Here is an 11,826-nt window from a genome sequence, read left to right as displayed (position 1 = left end):
CAACATGCAGACACCTAGCACAACCCATTTTTTAAACAATGATGGATTTTTTTAATGAAATTCGACAAGAAGGCTTGTTGTTTTTTACAAATAAAAGTGTTGTACTATTCTTGCTAAACAACAAATTCTTTTGGAACAAGGATCATCTTGCCGCACTGGAGATGATTTTTGCAAAGAGGGTTTTTTTTTTTTTTGCAATTGCAACAAGACTCTCATTGCAATGATGGGCGGTGAGCTGCAAATGCTCTACAACAAGGGCCCTTTCGTTCGTTCGGTCTACAATTTGATTTTCAATTGAATGGAGTAGGAGGAATGACTTCAAACCTACATGTTTTTTTAGCACAATACAACATATATGCTCACTTACACGCACGTATGCATCTGGTTTTTTTTTTAAGATGAAAGGGCTATGAATGACATAAAATCTTCTCAATTTCTTTGTTGGTGGAGTACTACTAAATTTTGTCATATTAGTTTCGTTTTTAACCAGTGATGACTACTTGTAGATACCGGTTGAAGAGAATCGGCCGTGACAGCTTCGAAATCTTCTACTAGCAACCAAAAAGGTATGAGCCCATGGAAAAATACGACAAGCCGCTAGAAGAGTCACCATGGTGCACGACGGCTTTGACTGGCCCGTGACAAAAGAGTGGTCATAAGACAGTCACTGGGTTCATGGCAAAGTTCAACCCGGCTACGTACGCCGTGAGATTTTTTGTGTCGCGTTCAATAAATAAACCCAAAAAAATTGGGTACTCTGCACTCGGCACGAAAGCTTTCTCCATGTAGGCTCCACACTGCAATGCTGCCTGCCTACCCGGCAGTTTCATACGTACTGCAATAAAGCCATTGCCGTAGATTTTGGTAATACTACTAGACTAGGTAGAAAAAGCAAAGAGCTGCCGAAAGATGCATAGCACCGCCGATGACCAGAAGACGCCTGTCAAAATCGGCTGCCGGACTGCTAACACGAGCGTATCTGAAACACGTCAACCGCAAAATGGCAGCTCCCTTCCTGCACCGCGCAGCTCAAACAAACCACCGGAGCCAGACGCGGTGCATCTCCAAAAGCGTGACGGACGCCGGCACACACGCCCACGCCAACAAAAGAAGAGGTTCGTTTCTCGTGTGGGCGGAATCTGGAAAAGAGCAAAGGCGAGGTTCTCGAACGGGCGGGCGTCGCCGGAGTCGCTTTCGAGATTCGGACGAGCAACGGGGCGCCATGACAGCAACACAACATGCTGGTAGGCATCGGCGCAGCAAAAGATGGAATTGGAATTGGAATCGGGTGTGGTGCAGGCCGCCTTCGGTGACGGCTTTGCTCGTGGCTGCCACCGGCCGCCGCCAGGGCCGTTGCTGTCAGTCTCGTGACGCCCACGCTTCACATTTCTTGGCGTTGAAAAGAGTTCAGGCCAGCAGGGGTTACAATAATAGCCTCATCCGCTTGTTCATGATTAAGGCCCCGTTGACGAGGATGGACTCTTGAGCTACCGGTCCTTGCTGACGAACTCCGTCTTCAGCGTCTCCTCCAGCTGGGAGAACAGCGATGTGAAGGTACCTGCAGAGAGAATACCGATGGTTTAGTGTCGTCGTCAATTTTCACCACAATAAAATCAGTTGGACCTTTGTTCATCGCCCGCGATCCACAGAAGCCATCGGTGCAATATGCATGACAGTTTTATCATAAGAAAGTGTTGTCCGCTCGTGCTCGCAGCCGGAGCCACTGCTAGATTTGGATTCCAGAGGTCATGATTGGTGCAGGAATGAGTAAAATGAAATGCAGGTGCACCAGGAAGCATCGTGTAACCTATGCTGCCTTCATGCGGCCTGAATATGAGAAGTGACATCTTATTCGCCTCTGAGATCAGATCATCGATATGATCCTGTATGCCTGAATTTTTTCAATGGCAACGGCGGTCAATAACGAACAAAACCAACACGCCATGCATATGATCCGGGTCTACAGGCTCTGCCTCCTGCAGACCAGCCGCCCAACCTCTCACAATGGTCACTAGCACGTCCAATTGTCATCTATCATGTCTCCATCGTGCCTTTAGCCACTACCAGCTGTCCAGAGCCAGCTAGGCATCAGTACCACTGCTACTGGATAGACAACTACTGCCAGGACAGTGCCATCACTACAGGAACCAACATAACTTTGCAAAGTAGCACATGCTAATGCTACAGCATTTTCCATGTCAGACTGTCACTTTGGTAGTTTGTTCGTTTTTGGCTTTGTGGGGTGTTTGTCCAGAAACTCCACACTACTCGGTAAATATCTCGGCTTGTGTGGTAAACTTGTATCGGGAACTCTCTGTCGTAACACAACGGAATCTAGGCTTGCACTTATGGAAGTGGTAAAAACTGAAACATAGAAACTATATATTCCCTCTGTCCAAATTACTAGTCGCAAAAATGGGTAGAAATGGATTTATCTAGAACTACGACAAGTAATTTCGGACGGAGGGAGTATAAGGTAAAGATAATATAAGCATGCGATGTATTGAAGCAACCCAAAAGGTGTCTGCATGTTTGTCTGAGAAAAGTGATATTTTTCACATAAAGAACAAAGGGTACCTGACAGTGACTTGTTCAATAATGAACCTTTGATTAACAGTGTGCCAGGCATCTGTTCAAACACCTACGTAGAAGTAAATTTATAAATTGTTTGTCAGGCAAAGTAGATATAGGTAGCATATGAGTAGTATATGATATGTAATCGACATACCGAAATACGGAAGGATGCTCCTGTAACAATGCTATGCACCTTTGTAGAGTTGTCTTCAACAGAACCAGGAAGGTCATCACAATCCAATGTTGCAGCCTGAGTCTGCTCATCTGGCAATGTAACCTAAACAGATATTTCATACAACAATTAGCAAGAGATTGACATACTAAGACTTCACTTAAGAAAATGACATATCAGTGTGGGTCTCTGTCATGATGTTATATGGAAAATGAATAGGTGGAAGATTAATAGGATTCTTACATCAATAGAAAATGACAGAGAATCGGTTTTACATGATAGATTAGATGCACAGAAAAAGGTCTCAGCTGACTTCAACACCTGAAACGCACCATTTCCACGTCGGAGACCCTGAAATTCATTATGCAGAGAGCATACGTTAAAGCACAAAAGCTAAAGAGAAACTTAGTACTAGTAAACTAGCGATAACAAGAACTAAAACATAACTATAGGTTATTCTGTAAAGAATTGGTCAACAAGGACGAAGAAATGCTACAAACAACGATGAGATGTACTCCCTCCGTCCCAAAATAAGTGACTCAACTTTGTACTAGCTTTAGTACAAAGTTAGTGTAAAGTTGAGTCACTTATTTTGGGACGGAGGGAGTAACATTTAAGGCACACGAATTAATGCTATCTGTGATGTAGAGATCACACTCATGAGAACTAGAGAAGATAGTTGTCTCAAAGATGAAGTATCTCATTGGAGAACAGTAACCTTTATGACAGAGACCACTAAAACCAAAGTTATAGCAAACTGCACTTATGAGCTATAAGCGACAAAGGTGCATGATCAAGGAAGGTGACATGATGCCCACCTGAAGCATGAAAGAATGGTGGACTTTTCCTGGTGTACTGGATCTTATAACATTTTTTCTCGGAGCAATGAACGACCATGCAAGGCCCCATCTCGCTGTTTGTCCTTGCACGAACTCAGTAGTTTTCACAACTGAGGCCCCAGCTTCACGGACTTTGGATGCTAATAGTTTTAGATTTGCTTTTCTGCCAACCATCGACGTAAACCACCTATAAAATTTCAAATAAATCATGAACAACAGAAAAAAAATGACATAATACTATGGCCGCTGTAACATCAGATATGAATCACCTGAAAGAGTTCTTAAAAGAAACACTGTCTTCAATTATATGTGTTATAAAGGCTTGCTCGCCACCAGGGCAAGCCATCTCTTCAGCAGTTCCAGCACAAGAAGTTTTTGGGTTAAGGCCAGCTTCCTCCATACTCTCAAAGAATGGTGGATTGCACATACAGAAGTCAAAGTTCTCACTATCCTTCACAACACCCACAAAAATAGGTGCTATTGCCCTCACCACACTGTCCACTGGCTCTGGAATGTTCTCACTGACTGCTTCCTCAGCAACTGTTTCAGACTTCGAAGAGCAGGGTGCTTCATTTGCGTTTCTGATTTCAATTAGACCTGCTAGATGTGGGTTGCTCTCCACATTCCTCTTAGCCCATTCAAGTGCAACATCAGTCACATCTACAAGCAAAAATCCAACTGAGCATGGATCCATCTAATTTAGCTAAGTAGGTCACTAAGGGATTCCTAGATTATGCTTCATGGAACTTCTAGCACACAGGATAAAAGCATACCAGATCCAACAAAGCTCCAGCCCAGTAACGATGCTCCAAGGAGAGGGTAGATGCAATTGGCACCGGTGCCTATGTCAAAACCCCTCACTGTCTCACTTGGGTTGGACATTCGTGGTATGAGATCAGAAGAGAGAAGATCCTCAATCCAATGGATGTAGTTGGATCTGTTTGGAACAGTAGGGCAAAGCTGTCCATCCGGAATCCACCTGACAGTAGGAACGATATATATCATGCGAACATATTAAAATGTGATATTGCCCACTAACCATAGTGTGTGATAATTAGAAAAGAACACATGAGTGTTTCAAAAATAGAACATACGAGGACATAGTGTGCACGGACTATAAGCTTCAACATTTTTTTGAAAATCAAGTGATTCTTATTGTTAGCAAAAGTGGGAGCTGCCAGTTGTGCTAAACAGTAATTCTATTTGAACTTTAGTTATACAAATTTGATGCAGCAAACAATTCAAACATGAAAACAACATGTGATTATTTACTGAAATGTCTTAACAGAAATGATAAGTGGATCGATTTGGCGCAGCGCCACGAAAATACGACCTGTTGTATAGCGAGACCAAAGTAAGAATAAAGACATCTAGTTATGGCATATGATGTGCACGCTGAGCACCATTCTTTACATGGACTACTCTCTCTGCAGAAGTTCCCGGTGGAAGTGCTCATGAAGCTGAACAATAATGCAATGAGCAGCATATACTTACTTTGAAGATCCTTTTCGGCAGATTTTTGTTCCAACAAAAGGGCTTCGTTATGTGTTTACTGTTATTACTATGCAAGCACCGCAGCAAGATAAATCAAATGATCTCTTGGGGATTACGAAATGTTGTCTTGACATACAGCACTAATATGCACACAAAAACCTGATAAGCTCCAAGCCCTGAAGTCACTTCAGAACTTCCATCCCAAGAGCGACATGAGCAACTCATAAGACAACAGGTATGTCAGATTGCAGGTGAGTTTGATGCCGCAATTAGCTGAATTCAGGAGCGCCCTTGCAATCCTCCACCAGCACAACAGCAAAGAGATAAGCAGCTCAGCCGAACAGGAACAATCGGGAATGGAGCAGCGCGGAATGCATCTTAGGGTTGAGGGGGAGGGGGCGGGAGGAGGAGGAGCAGGCTGCACGGACCAGTTGACGCCGTGGTCGTGGAGGAGGAGGACGCGCGTGAGCTCCCGCGTGGCGGCGAAGTCGGTGAAGTCGACGGACGCGCGGCCCCCGCCGGACACGGTGACGAAGGGGGCGAAGGAGGGGTAGAGCGACGCCAGCGCCGCGAAGTCCGGCGCCGCGGCGGCGTAGCGGTTGCGCGGGTGCATCACCGGCGGCGCGTCCGGGCCGTCGCGCCGCCGCCGCTTCCTCCCGCCGCCCATCCTGCGGAACCTCGTAGGCGGGCGCGGCGGGGGAGCTGGGGGCCGAGGGGAGAGCGCTGCGGCGGCTGGAGCGAGGGGCGGCGAGCGGGGAGGCAGTGGCACGACTCCGGAAGGAACGCCGTCAGCTCGCCGCGTGGGCCTGTCTTGGGCCTTTGGGCATCTCTTTTCCTTCAGGTCGTGCTGCCAAACAATGATGGGTCCATTTAGGGTCCATGTATTTTTTTTCCCCCTCGTAAGGACAGCCCTAGCTCGAACACCGGGCGGACGGGGAGCGACATCGGAGCGTGGTGCAGACATGTCGCCGCTTCGATTCCTCGCCGCGGGGAGGCTGTCCTCACGCCGGATCCGCGCTGGAGAGTCAGCGAGGCGGCTCCTCCGCCACTCCGTACGCCGCCGTCGTCTTCTTCTTCTCTCTAGCTGTCTCCCCCCGCATCTGCGCCCGCGTGGCCGGCTGATCCTGTTCCCTCCTCGATCTGCAGAGGAGCCGTGCGGACGGCGCCGGGGGATCTGGCTTCTCTGCCCGGTACGTAGGCACCTCACATACATGGACATTGTTCGTCACCATGCCCATGTAGAATCAAGATCCAATTCTACTTTCGCCCCAAATTAATCTTATTGACCGACAACAGATTGGATGTTCTCCGTTCTCGACCTAGTCCTTGTCCAGTTTGATATTCCGTACTTCCTCCGTAAACTAATATAAGAGTGTTTAGATCACTAAAGTAGTAATCTAAACGCTCTTATATTAGTTTACAGAGGGAGTACTAGATTTTGATGCGACGAATTATTGCTTGAAAGCTGTCAGAGACACAGTGCGAGAGAAATAAAGCAATGTAGTCCTACCATTAGTTCGGATCTTGCTTCCTGATTTTAAACAAGTTATTGACAATCTCTGCAGTTTGCCGATGGGAGGCAGCAACAAGCTGCGTGCTAGCGTTGCGGCGGTGGGGGCCTTATCTGCCACCTTGATCGGAGCAAAGCTGTATCTCAGAAAACAAAAACACAGAAAGCAACCGACATCTTCATCTTCATCTTCAGGTAGCAAACAACCGGACCTCAGTGTCCTTCTCCTGAGTAAATTACACGAAACCACCATTTTGAAGGCTAGGTTTGCGAAAAACACTACGTTACAGTTCTATTGCAGAAAACACCGTATCGTGTGTAATCATTTTGCAAAAACCACTGATGGACAGATTGCGCTTGTTTGAGCGTGTTTATGACAGGTGAGCCCCATTTTTTGCTGACATGGCATAACGGTTTGGGGAAGACGGCGTTAGATGGGTTTTAAATCAAAAAAGCCCCAACCTTCTTCCCGGTGCCCCCAGGCCCTCCAACCGCGTCATGATGAAGCTCACCGCCTCCACCGCCGGATCCGCCGACATCCGCCTCCACCGCAGCCCTGTGCCCATGAACGCCGAGACTCCAGCCTCCTCTCGAGCTCGAGGGGCTCCCCGAGCACGCACGACCACGCGGCCTCTCCTCCTGAAGACCAGGGCCTCGTGCCCGAGCGCCGCTGCTCCCGTGCGCCTCCAGGAGCTCGAGCTCCCTGCCTCGCCGGACCACCCCAACCTAGTTCCAAGCCAGGCGCCTGTCGCCCCCTCCTTCCCTTCTCCTTCCTACTGTCTCTCTCCCGCCCTAATTCTCTGCCCCTCTCTCTTTTCTTCACTAGGAGCACCCCGCCGCTGCCGCATGACGAGTAGCCCCGTCGCTGGCCTCCCTTCCGATGTGCTATCGCCGGAGCTGGAATCCCACCTCCGGATCCATCCATCACCCGCCTTGCCTTCGACCTCGGCCGCCTGCCAAGTCGCAGGAGCAGCGCCGCCGCGCCTGCAAAACCTCGCCGCTGCCCCAAGCTAGCAACGAGAGCTTGGGCCGCACGGAGAGCCTGGGCGCCGCTGCCCCAAGCCAGCTACATGTTTTATGCACGTGGAGGGCTGATTGCTTTTTTCTTTTTGTTTTAGGAGGGTCTATGTAAAACTCTAGGGACTGGTTTGTAAATTCATGCTAAAACCTATCTAGCACGAAACGTTATGCCACATCAGCGAAAAGTGGACCCACTTGTCATAAACTCGCTCAAACAAGCCTAATCCGTCGATCAGTGGTTTTTTGCAAAATGATTACACAAGACGTGGTGTTTTCTGCAATAGAATTGTAACGTAGTGTTTTTTGCAAACCTAGCCTTTAAAATGGTGGTTTCGTGCAATTTACTCCCTTCTCCTTCAACTCCTTGTCAAATGTTACATGATCATATGACCATATGAATTCTGTCTTGCTCACAGGTTGGGAGCTGACCGACGAGAACGAGGCGACGCTCGAGGAGGTGATCGCCGAGGAGCGGGACCTGGTGAAGGAGGCGGCCATGAAGGCGAGGTTCGAGGATTGGATGGTTGAGTATGACCAGAAGTACAAGAGCGAGGAGGAGAAGACGATGCGGTACAGGGAGTTCAAGCGCCATTGCAAGAACGCCGAGAGGGCCAACATGCTCTCCCGTGGAGGCGCCACGTTCGGACCGAACAATTCGACCGAGGAAGAGTGTCTCTGTCGCAGCAGAGGTGAGCGTGAGCCGACCTTCGCGCAGAGGTTGGGGTACCCGTACCGGCGCGCCGTCGAATGGTGGGTTCTGGGCAAGTAAAGGGTTCTTTGGGACGAACGGCGAATATGCATGGTTGTTTCAAGTTTTGTTATCGGTTTTAGTATCTTTTGCAATGGGGGGTAATGTGGATGTTCAGGTTTTATCAAGCTATAAAACAAGCGTCAAGTGAATGTAGTGTTATTGATTTGTTGACCTTCACTGACTCGAAATGTAACCTCTGAATTTCCACACTCTTAACACCTCTTTCTGCACTCTTCCATGCATCCAAATCTTGGTACAGGAGACATAATAAACGGATCACATCACAACAGAACAAGTTAATTGCCGAAGCTAAAAAGAATTGCAAAGAGAACACTACCCGGTCCATGAGCTGAATAATTCTAAACGACCAAAACTGCATCAGAGATTTCACATGATACGATAAAACCAAATCCAACTAGATATATGGCCTAGAGTTCACAAGTTATGTACTGCTGCGGATTCTACACCGTTCCTGGGTAGAACTGGTAAAAAAAAGAAAAATGAGGGCCAAAAGAGATTCATTCAGTAGGCATGTCAAGATAGTTACAGTACAGTGTTAATTACATGAGCTATATGATCAGGAACAGCAGAGCTCGAAATAGCTCCAGCTCCTATTCTACGAACAACAGCAACAATCTGATGTGCAACATTATTCTGGTCTCTTTTGGCTTTGAACAAACTGACAAAACTGGTATCAGACACACATGTAAAAAAGAACATGGAAGCCTTGTCACAATGGCAAATCAACTGAATAGCCACGAGATGCCAAATCAACTGACGCCCCACATCTTCTCACCCCTACTCAAAACTGAATCCTGTATATAAATGAAAAGATAACGTAAGAGTGGCGTATATGCAGAAGTAGAATGCTCAGTTACACTTTCATGCCGATGGAAATGAAGATACTGGAACAGACTTCAGTAAGATTGAAGGACACTCACTTTACAGGCGCAACTTATCTTAACATGAACTATGGGGAAAACTTTGAATATATTTCTGGCTTAATCTGACATATAACAAGAAAACATATATCTAAACAGCTCCCAAATGAAATGAGAATGCAGAAAATGCCATAAGCAGTTTCATGTCAAAGGAAAGGTGAAGTAAGGAATCATGGCATACACTAATAGACAGGTGATGTACAGATTCTTTTTGAAAGAAAAAAAATACGTTATGTAAACATTGACGACTTCCCAGGAGCAAACAGAGGAATCACAACCAAAACTATAATGCAGGAACATCATACAGTAGCCACTATGTTTATATAATGTAAAGAGATATCATACTGCAGTTATTCTGCATGATCAAGAATCGAGTGCGGAATAACATTAGTCCATAAGGGCAAGGACCTGCCCATCTAACGAACTCATAAAAAACATTACTGATTAGCACCGACTACTCTAAAACAAAAGGAGTGAAAATATGTATTCCTGCAGAACTTGAGTTGATGTTCAGACTTCAAAGCTAATCAACATGTGAAGATACTGTATCCCTACTCTGAATTAATTGATTCAAATATTTGCGCCACTGCCCAAAAGAGACCAGAACCAATCAACAAGTACACATGTCGTTTTACACTCACTGTTTATGCAACACAGCTAAACTAAAGCCTCCTTTGCCGACAAAATGGATAATATTGGTTTTAACTTGTGCCCCTTCCGGATGTGGTTCAGATTTTTTTTCAAGCCTGAAATAATTTGGCACCCCTACAAACTGTTCTTCCTACATAATTCAGGAGTTTATTCTTCACAGCTTGCTTCCACAGTTTCGTTCCCACATACGAAGGCTAATTTCAAAAGATAAAGAGTATGGAAAGTGCCATCAGTTAGCTTACATATATTAAATGCACAGAGGAACTTCAAAACTTTGAAAACTCCCTGATTGACCACATTACACTGGACTTCAACTACTTTAAGGTGCTCTGATATTGCAGCCGGTCTCTCCGCTGAACTGTAGCTTCCTTTCATTTTCATTTCTTGTTTTGGTCCCTATGGTAAGCAGGAACACCAACAAAGATGAATAATCGGTAATAACCTCAACAGTGTAGCAATTGCCCATTTCGAAGATTTATACCTTGTTGGTAAAGAGTTGAAGAGTGAGCTTCTCTAGAACTGGCGAGTGTTTCAGAATGCAAGCTAGTGCATCCAAGTCAGGAGCCTCGGACCAGTCCTCATTGAGTAATAAAGTCTTTAACTTGCTGAATGTAGGGCACTGTCTCAAATCTCTTCTGAAAACAAACTGAAAACAGAAATGTAAAATGATCAAGCAATCCTTAACCAGAACGTACGCAAATTTATGACCTAATGCACCCCAACGGATGGTAATGTATATATGTAATCCAGTTAATTGCCTAGCAACATTGTAGACAGTGCACCACAAAAAGAGGGGATAACAGAAGGAGTTGAAGAGCAGTGGTACCATACATTTTGAAATGCAGATACCAGCTCCAGATGTTTAGCACCCGAGAGAGCACCCAGGAGCACAGAATCACCACTGTCATCTTTATTGAAAGGAACAGAGTTCTCATCGGAGTCGTAATCGAAGCAGACATCGAAGTCGTCACTAAGATCAAGACGCGCGGTCTCCAGCAGCGCCATGTTCTCAAGAAAAGGGGTTGTGCCCCCAAATCTAAGCAGCACCAGAGAGACAAGGCCCGGAGCAGAGACATGGACCCAGCAATTGGAGTTGGAGCGGCAGCTTCTGAGGCTCAAATGCTTCAGGGAACGGGACGATATCCTGCCAACGCTGATGCCGCAGTGCTGCATATTCAGAACCTCCAGCGCCGGGCAGCCGGCGAGGTCAAGAAATTTCTGCTGCAGGCTGAGACCGTCGAGGTTCATCACCCGCAGGTGCTGGGAGACGAGGGGCAGGTTGTCGAGGTCGAGGTAGGAGGAGGCGCCGATGTGGAGGGTGAGGTCGCGGACCCTGCTCATGACGGCGAAGCGGGTCCAGAGGTTCACGTAGGCCTCGTCGTCGGCCACCGAGAACCGGTCGAACCTGATCTCGGCGGCGTCCAGGTCGGCGGCGCGGTCGCGCAGGACCAGCAGGTGGTCCATGAACTTGCGGAGGCCCTGGACGGCGTCCGCGCCGTCGAGGCCCACGACGCGCAGGCCCCTGGTGGATCTCCAGAGGTGGCGCCAGCGCCGGGCCAGCACGCACGTCCGCACGGCCGCCTGCGCCGGGAGGAAGGAGGGGACGTGCTGCAGGATGGGGTCCGGGAGCGCGCCGATGCGGTCCGCGCCGCGCACCGGCGGCGCCGCGCTCCCGTGCCTCCTCCCTTGAGGCATTCCGGAGGCGCTGCGGTGCGAGGCGGAGAATCGTCAGGACGGCGTGGCGGTGGTGGAGAGGACGGGGCGGGACTCGGGAGGGGCGGATGGATACCTTGCGGTGGCGGCGGCTCGCCTCTGGCCGGCCGCCGGCAGGTCCGGCCGTCACGAGTCGGCAGACGGGCAGAGGCAGTGGCAGA

The 11,826-nt window shown here is 47.9% G+C and overlaps 3 protein-coding genes across 5 annotated transcripts; 1 reads left to right on the top strand and 2 right to left on the bottom strand.

The window, feature by feature from the left end:
- Positions 1–913: 913 nt before the first annotated feature.
- On the bottom strand, positions 914–5,812 carry LOC119314521 (RNA N6-adenosine-methyltransferase mettl16-like). 2 transcript variants are annotated; one of them, XM_037589229.1, is made up of 8 exons: positions 5,508–5,809; positions 4,359–4,564; positions 3,855–4,245; positions 3,565–3,772; positions 2,990–3,097; positions 2,729–2,851; positions 2,578–2,641; positions 914–1,558 (listed from the first exon to the last, which is right to left on the bottom strand). In XM_037589229.1, exons 1-8 carry the CDS (start codon positions 5,744–5,746, stop codon positions 1,488–1,490), a joined length of 1,410 nt encoding a protein of 469 aa, XP_037445126.1. In that variant the 5' UTR covers positions 5,747–5,809; the 3' UTR covers positions 914–1,487. The 2 variants fall into 2 exon arrangements, 1 of the variants encoding a protein (XP_037445126.1); XR_005152339.1 differs by lacking the exon at positions 914–1,558 and having other exon boundaries at positions 3,022–3,097; positions 5,508–5,812.
- Positions 5,813–5,970: 158 nt separating this feature from the next.
- On the top strand, positions 5,971–8,576 carry LOC119314520. The gene is made up of 4 exons (XM_037589228.1): positions 5,971–6,131; positions 6,226–6,269; positions 6,645–6,784; positions 8,026–8,576. Exons 1-4 carry the CDS (start codon positions 6,042–6,044, stop codon positions 8,376–8,378), a joined length of 627 nt encoding a protein of 208 aa, XP_037445125.1. The 5' UTR covers positions 5,971–6,041; the 3' UTR covers positions 8,379–8,576.
- A 275-nt stretch (positions 8,577–8,851) lies between these two features.
- LOC119314519 (MEIOTIC F-BOX protein MOF-like) lies at positions 8,852–11,820 on the bottom strand. 2 transcript variants are annotated; one of them, XM_037589227.1, is made up of 5 exons: positions 11,742–11,794; positions 10,784–11,657; positions 10,434–10,598; positions 10,195–10,348; positions 8,852–9,175 (listed from the first exon to the last, which is right to left on the bottom strand). In XM_037589227.1, coding segments are annotated over exons 2-5 (1,185 nt in total). In that variant the 5' UTR covers positions 11,648–11,657; positions 11,742–11,794; the 3' UTR covers positions 8,852–9,173. The 2 variants fall into 2 exon arrangements, with proteins under 2 accessions (XP_037445124.1, XP_037445123.1); XM_037589226.1 differs by having other exon boundaries at positions 10,784–11,820.
- Between the last annotated feature and the right edge of the window lie 6 nt (positions 11,821–11,826).

Source organism: Triticum dicoccoides, chromosome 6A (genome assembly GCF_002162155.2).
Source record: "Triticum dicoccoides isolate Atlit2015 ecotype Zavitan chromosome 6A, WEW_v2.0, whole genome shotgun sequence".
NCBI classification, from domain to species: domain Eukaryota; kingdom Viridiplantae; phylum Streptophyta; class Magnoliopsida; order Poales; family Poaceae; genus Triticum; species Triticum dicoccoides.
Note: the sequence above shows the minus strand (reverse complement) of the source record. Positions and strands in the feature narration are given on the sequence as shown.

Excerpts from the sequence above, each read along its gene's own strand:
- LOC119314521 (XM_037589229.1), bottom strand. The coding sequence starts at position 5,746 with ATGGGCGGCGGGAGGAAGCGGCGGCGGCGCGACGGCCCGGACGCGCCG. Across the intron at positions 4,246-4,358 it reads CTGGAGCTTTGTTGGATCTG|ATGTGACTGATGTTGCACTT; the intron begins GTATGCTTTTAT and ends TTTTGCTTGTAG. Across the intron at positions 1,559-2,577 it reads ATTGAACAAGTCACTGTCAG|GTACCTTCACATCGCTGTTC; the intron begins GTACCCTTTGTT and ends TTCTCTCTGCAG.
- LOC119314520 (XM_037589228.1), top strand. The coding sequence starts at position 6,042 with ATGTCGCCGCTTCGATTCCTCGCCGCGGGGAGGCTGTCCTCACGCCGG. Across the intron at positions 6,132-6,225 it reads GGCGGCTCCTCCGCCACTCC|AGGAGCCGTGCGGACGGCGC; the intron begins GTACGCCGCCGT and ends CTCGATCTGCAG. Across the intron at positions 6,270-6,644 it reads GGATCTGGCTTCTCTGCCCG|TTTGCCGATGGGAGGCAGCA; the intron begins GTACGTAGGCAC and ends CAATCTCTGCAG.
- LOC119314519 (XM_037589226.1), bottom strand. The coding sequence starts at position 11,647 with ATGCCTCAAGGGAGGAGGCACGGGAGCGCGGCGCCGCCGGTGCGCGGC. Across the intron at positions 10,599-10,783 it reads TGGTATCTGCATTTCAAAAT|TTTGTTTTCAGAAGAGATTT; the intron begins GTATGGTACCAC and ends TTCTGTTTTCAG. Across the intron at positions 10,349-10,433 it reads TTCAACTCTTTACCAACAAG|GGACCAAAACAAGAAATGAA; the intron begins GTATAAATCTTC and ends TGCTTACCATAG.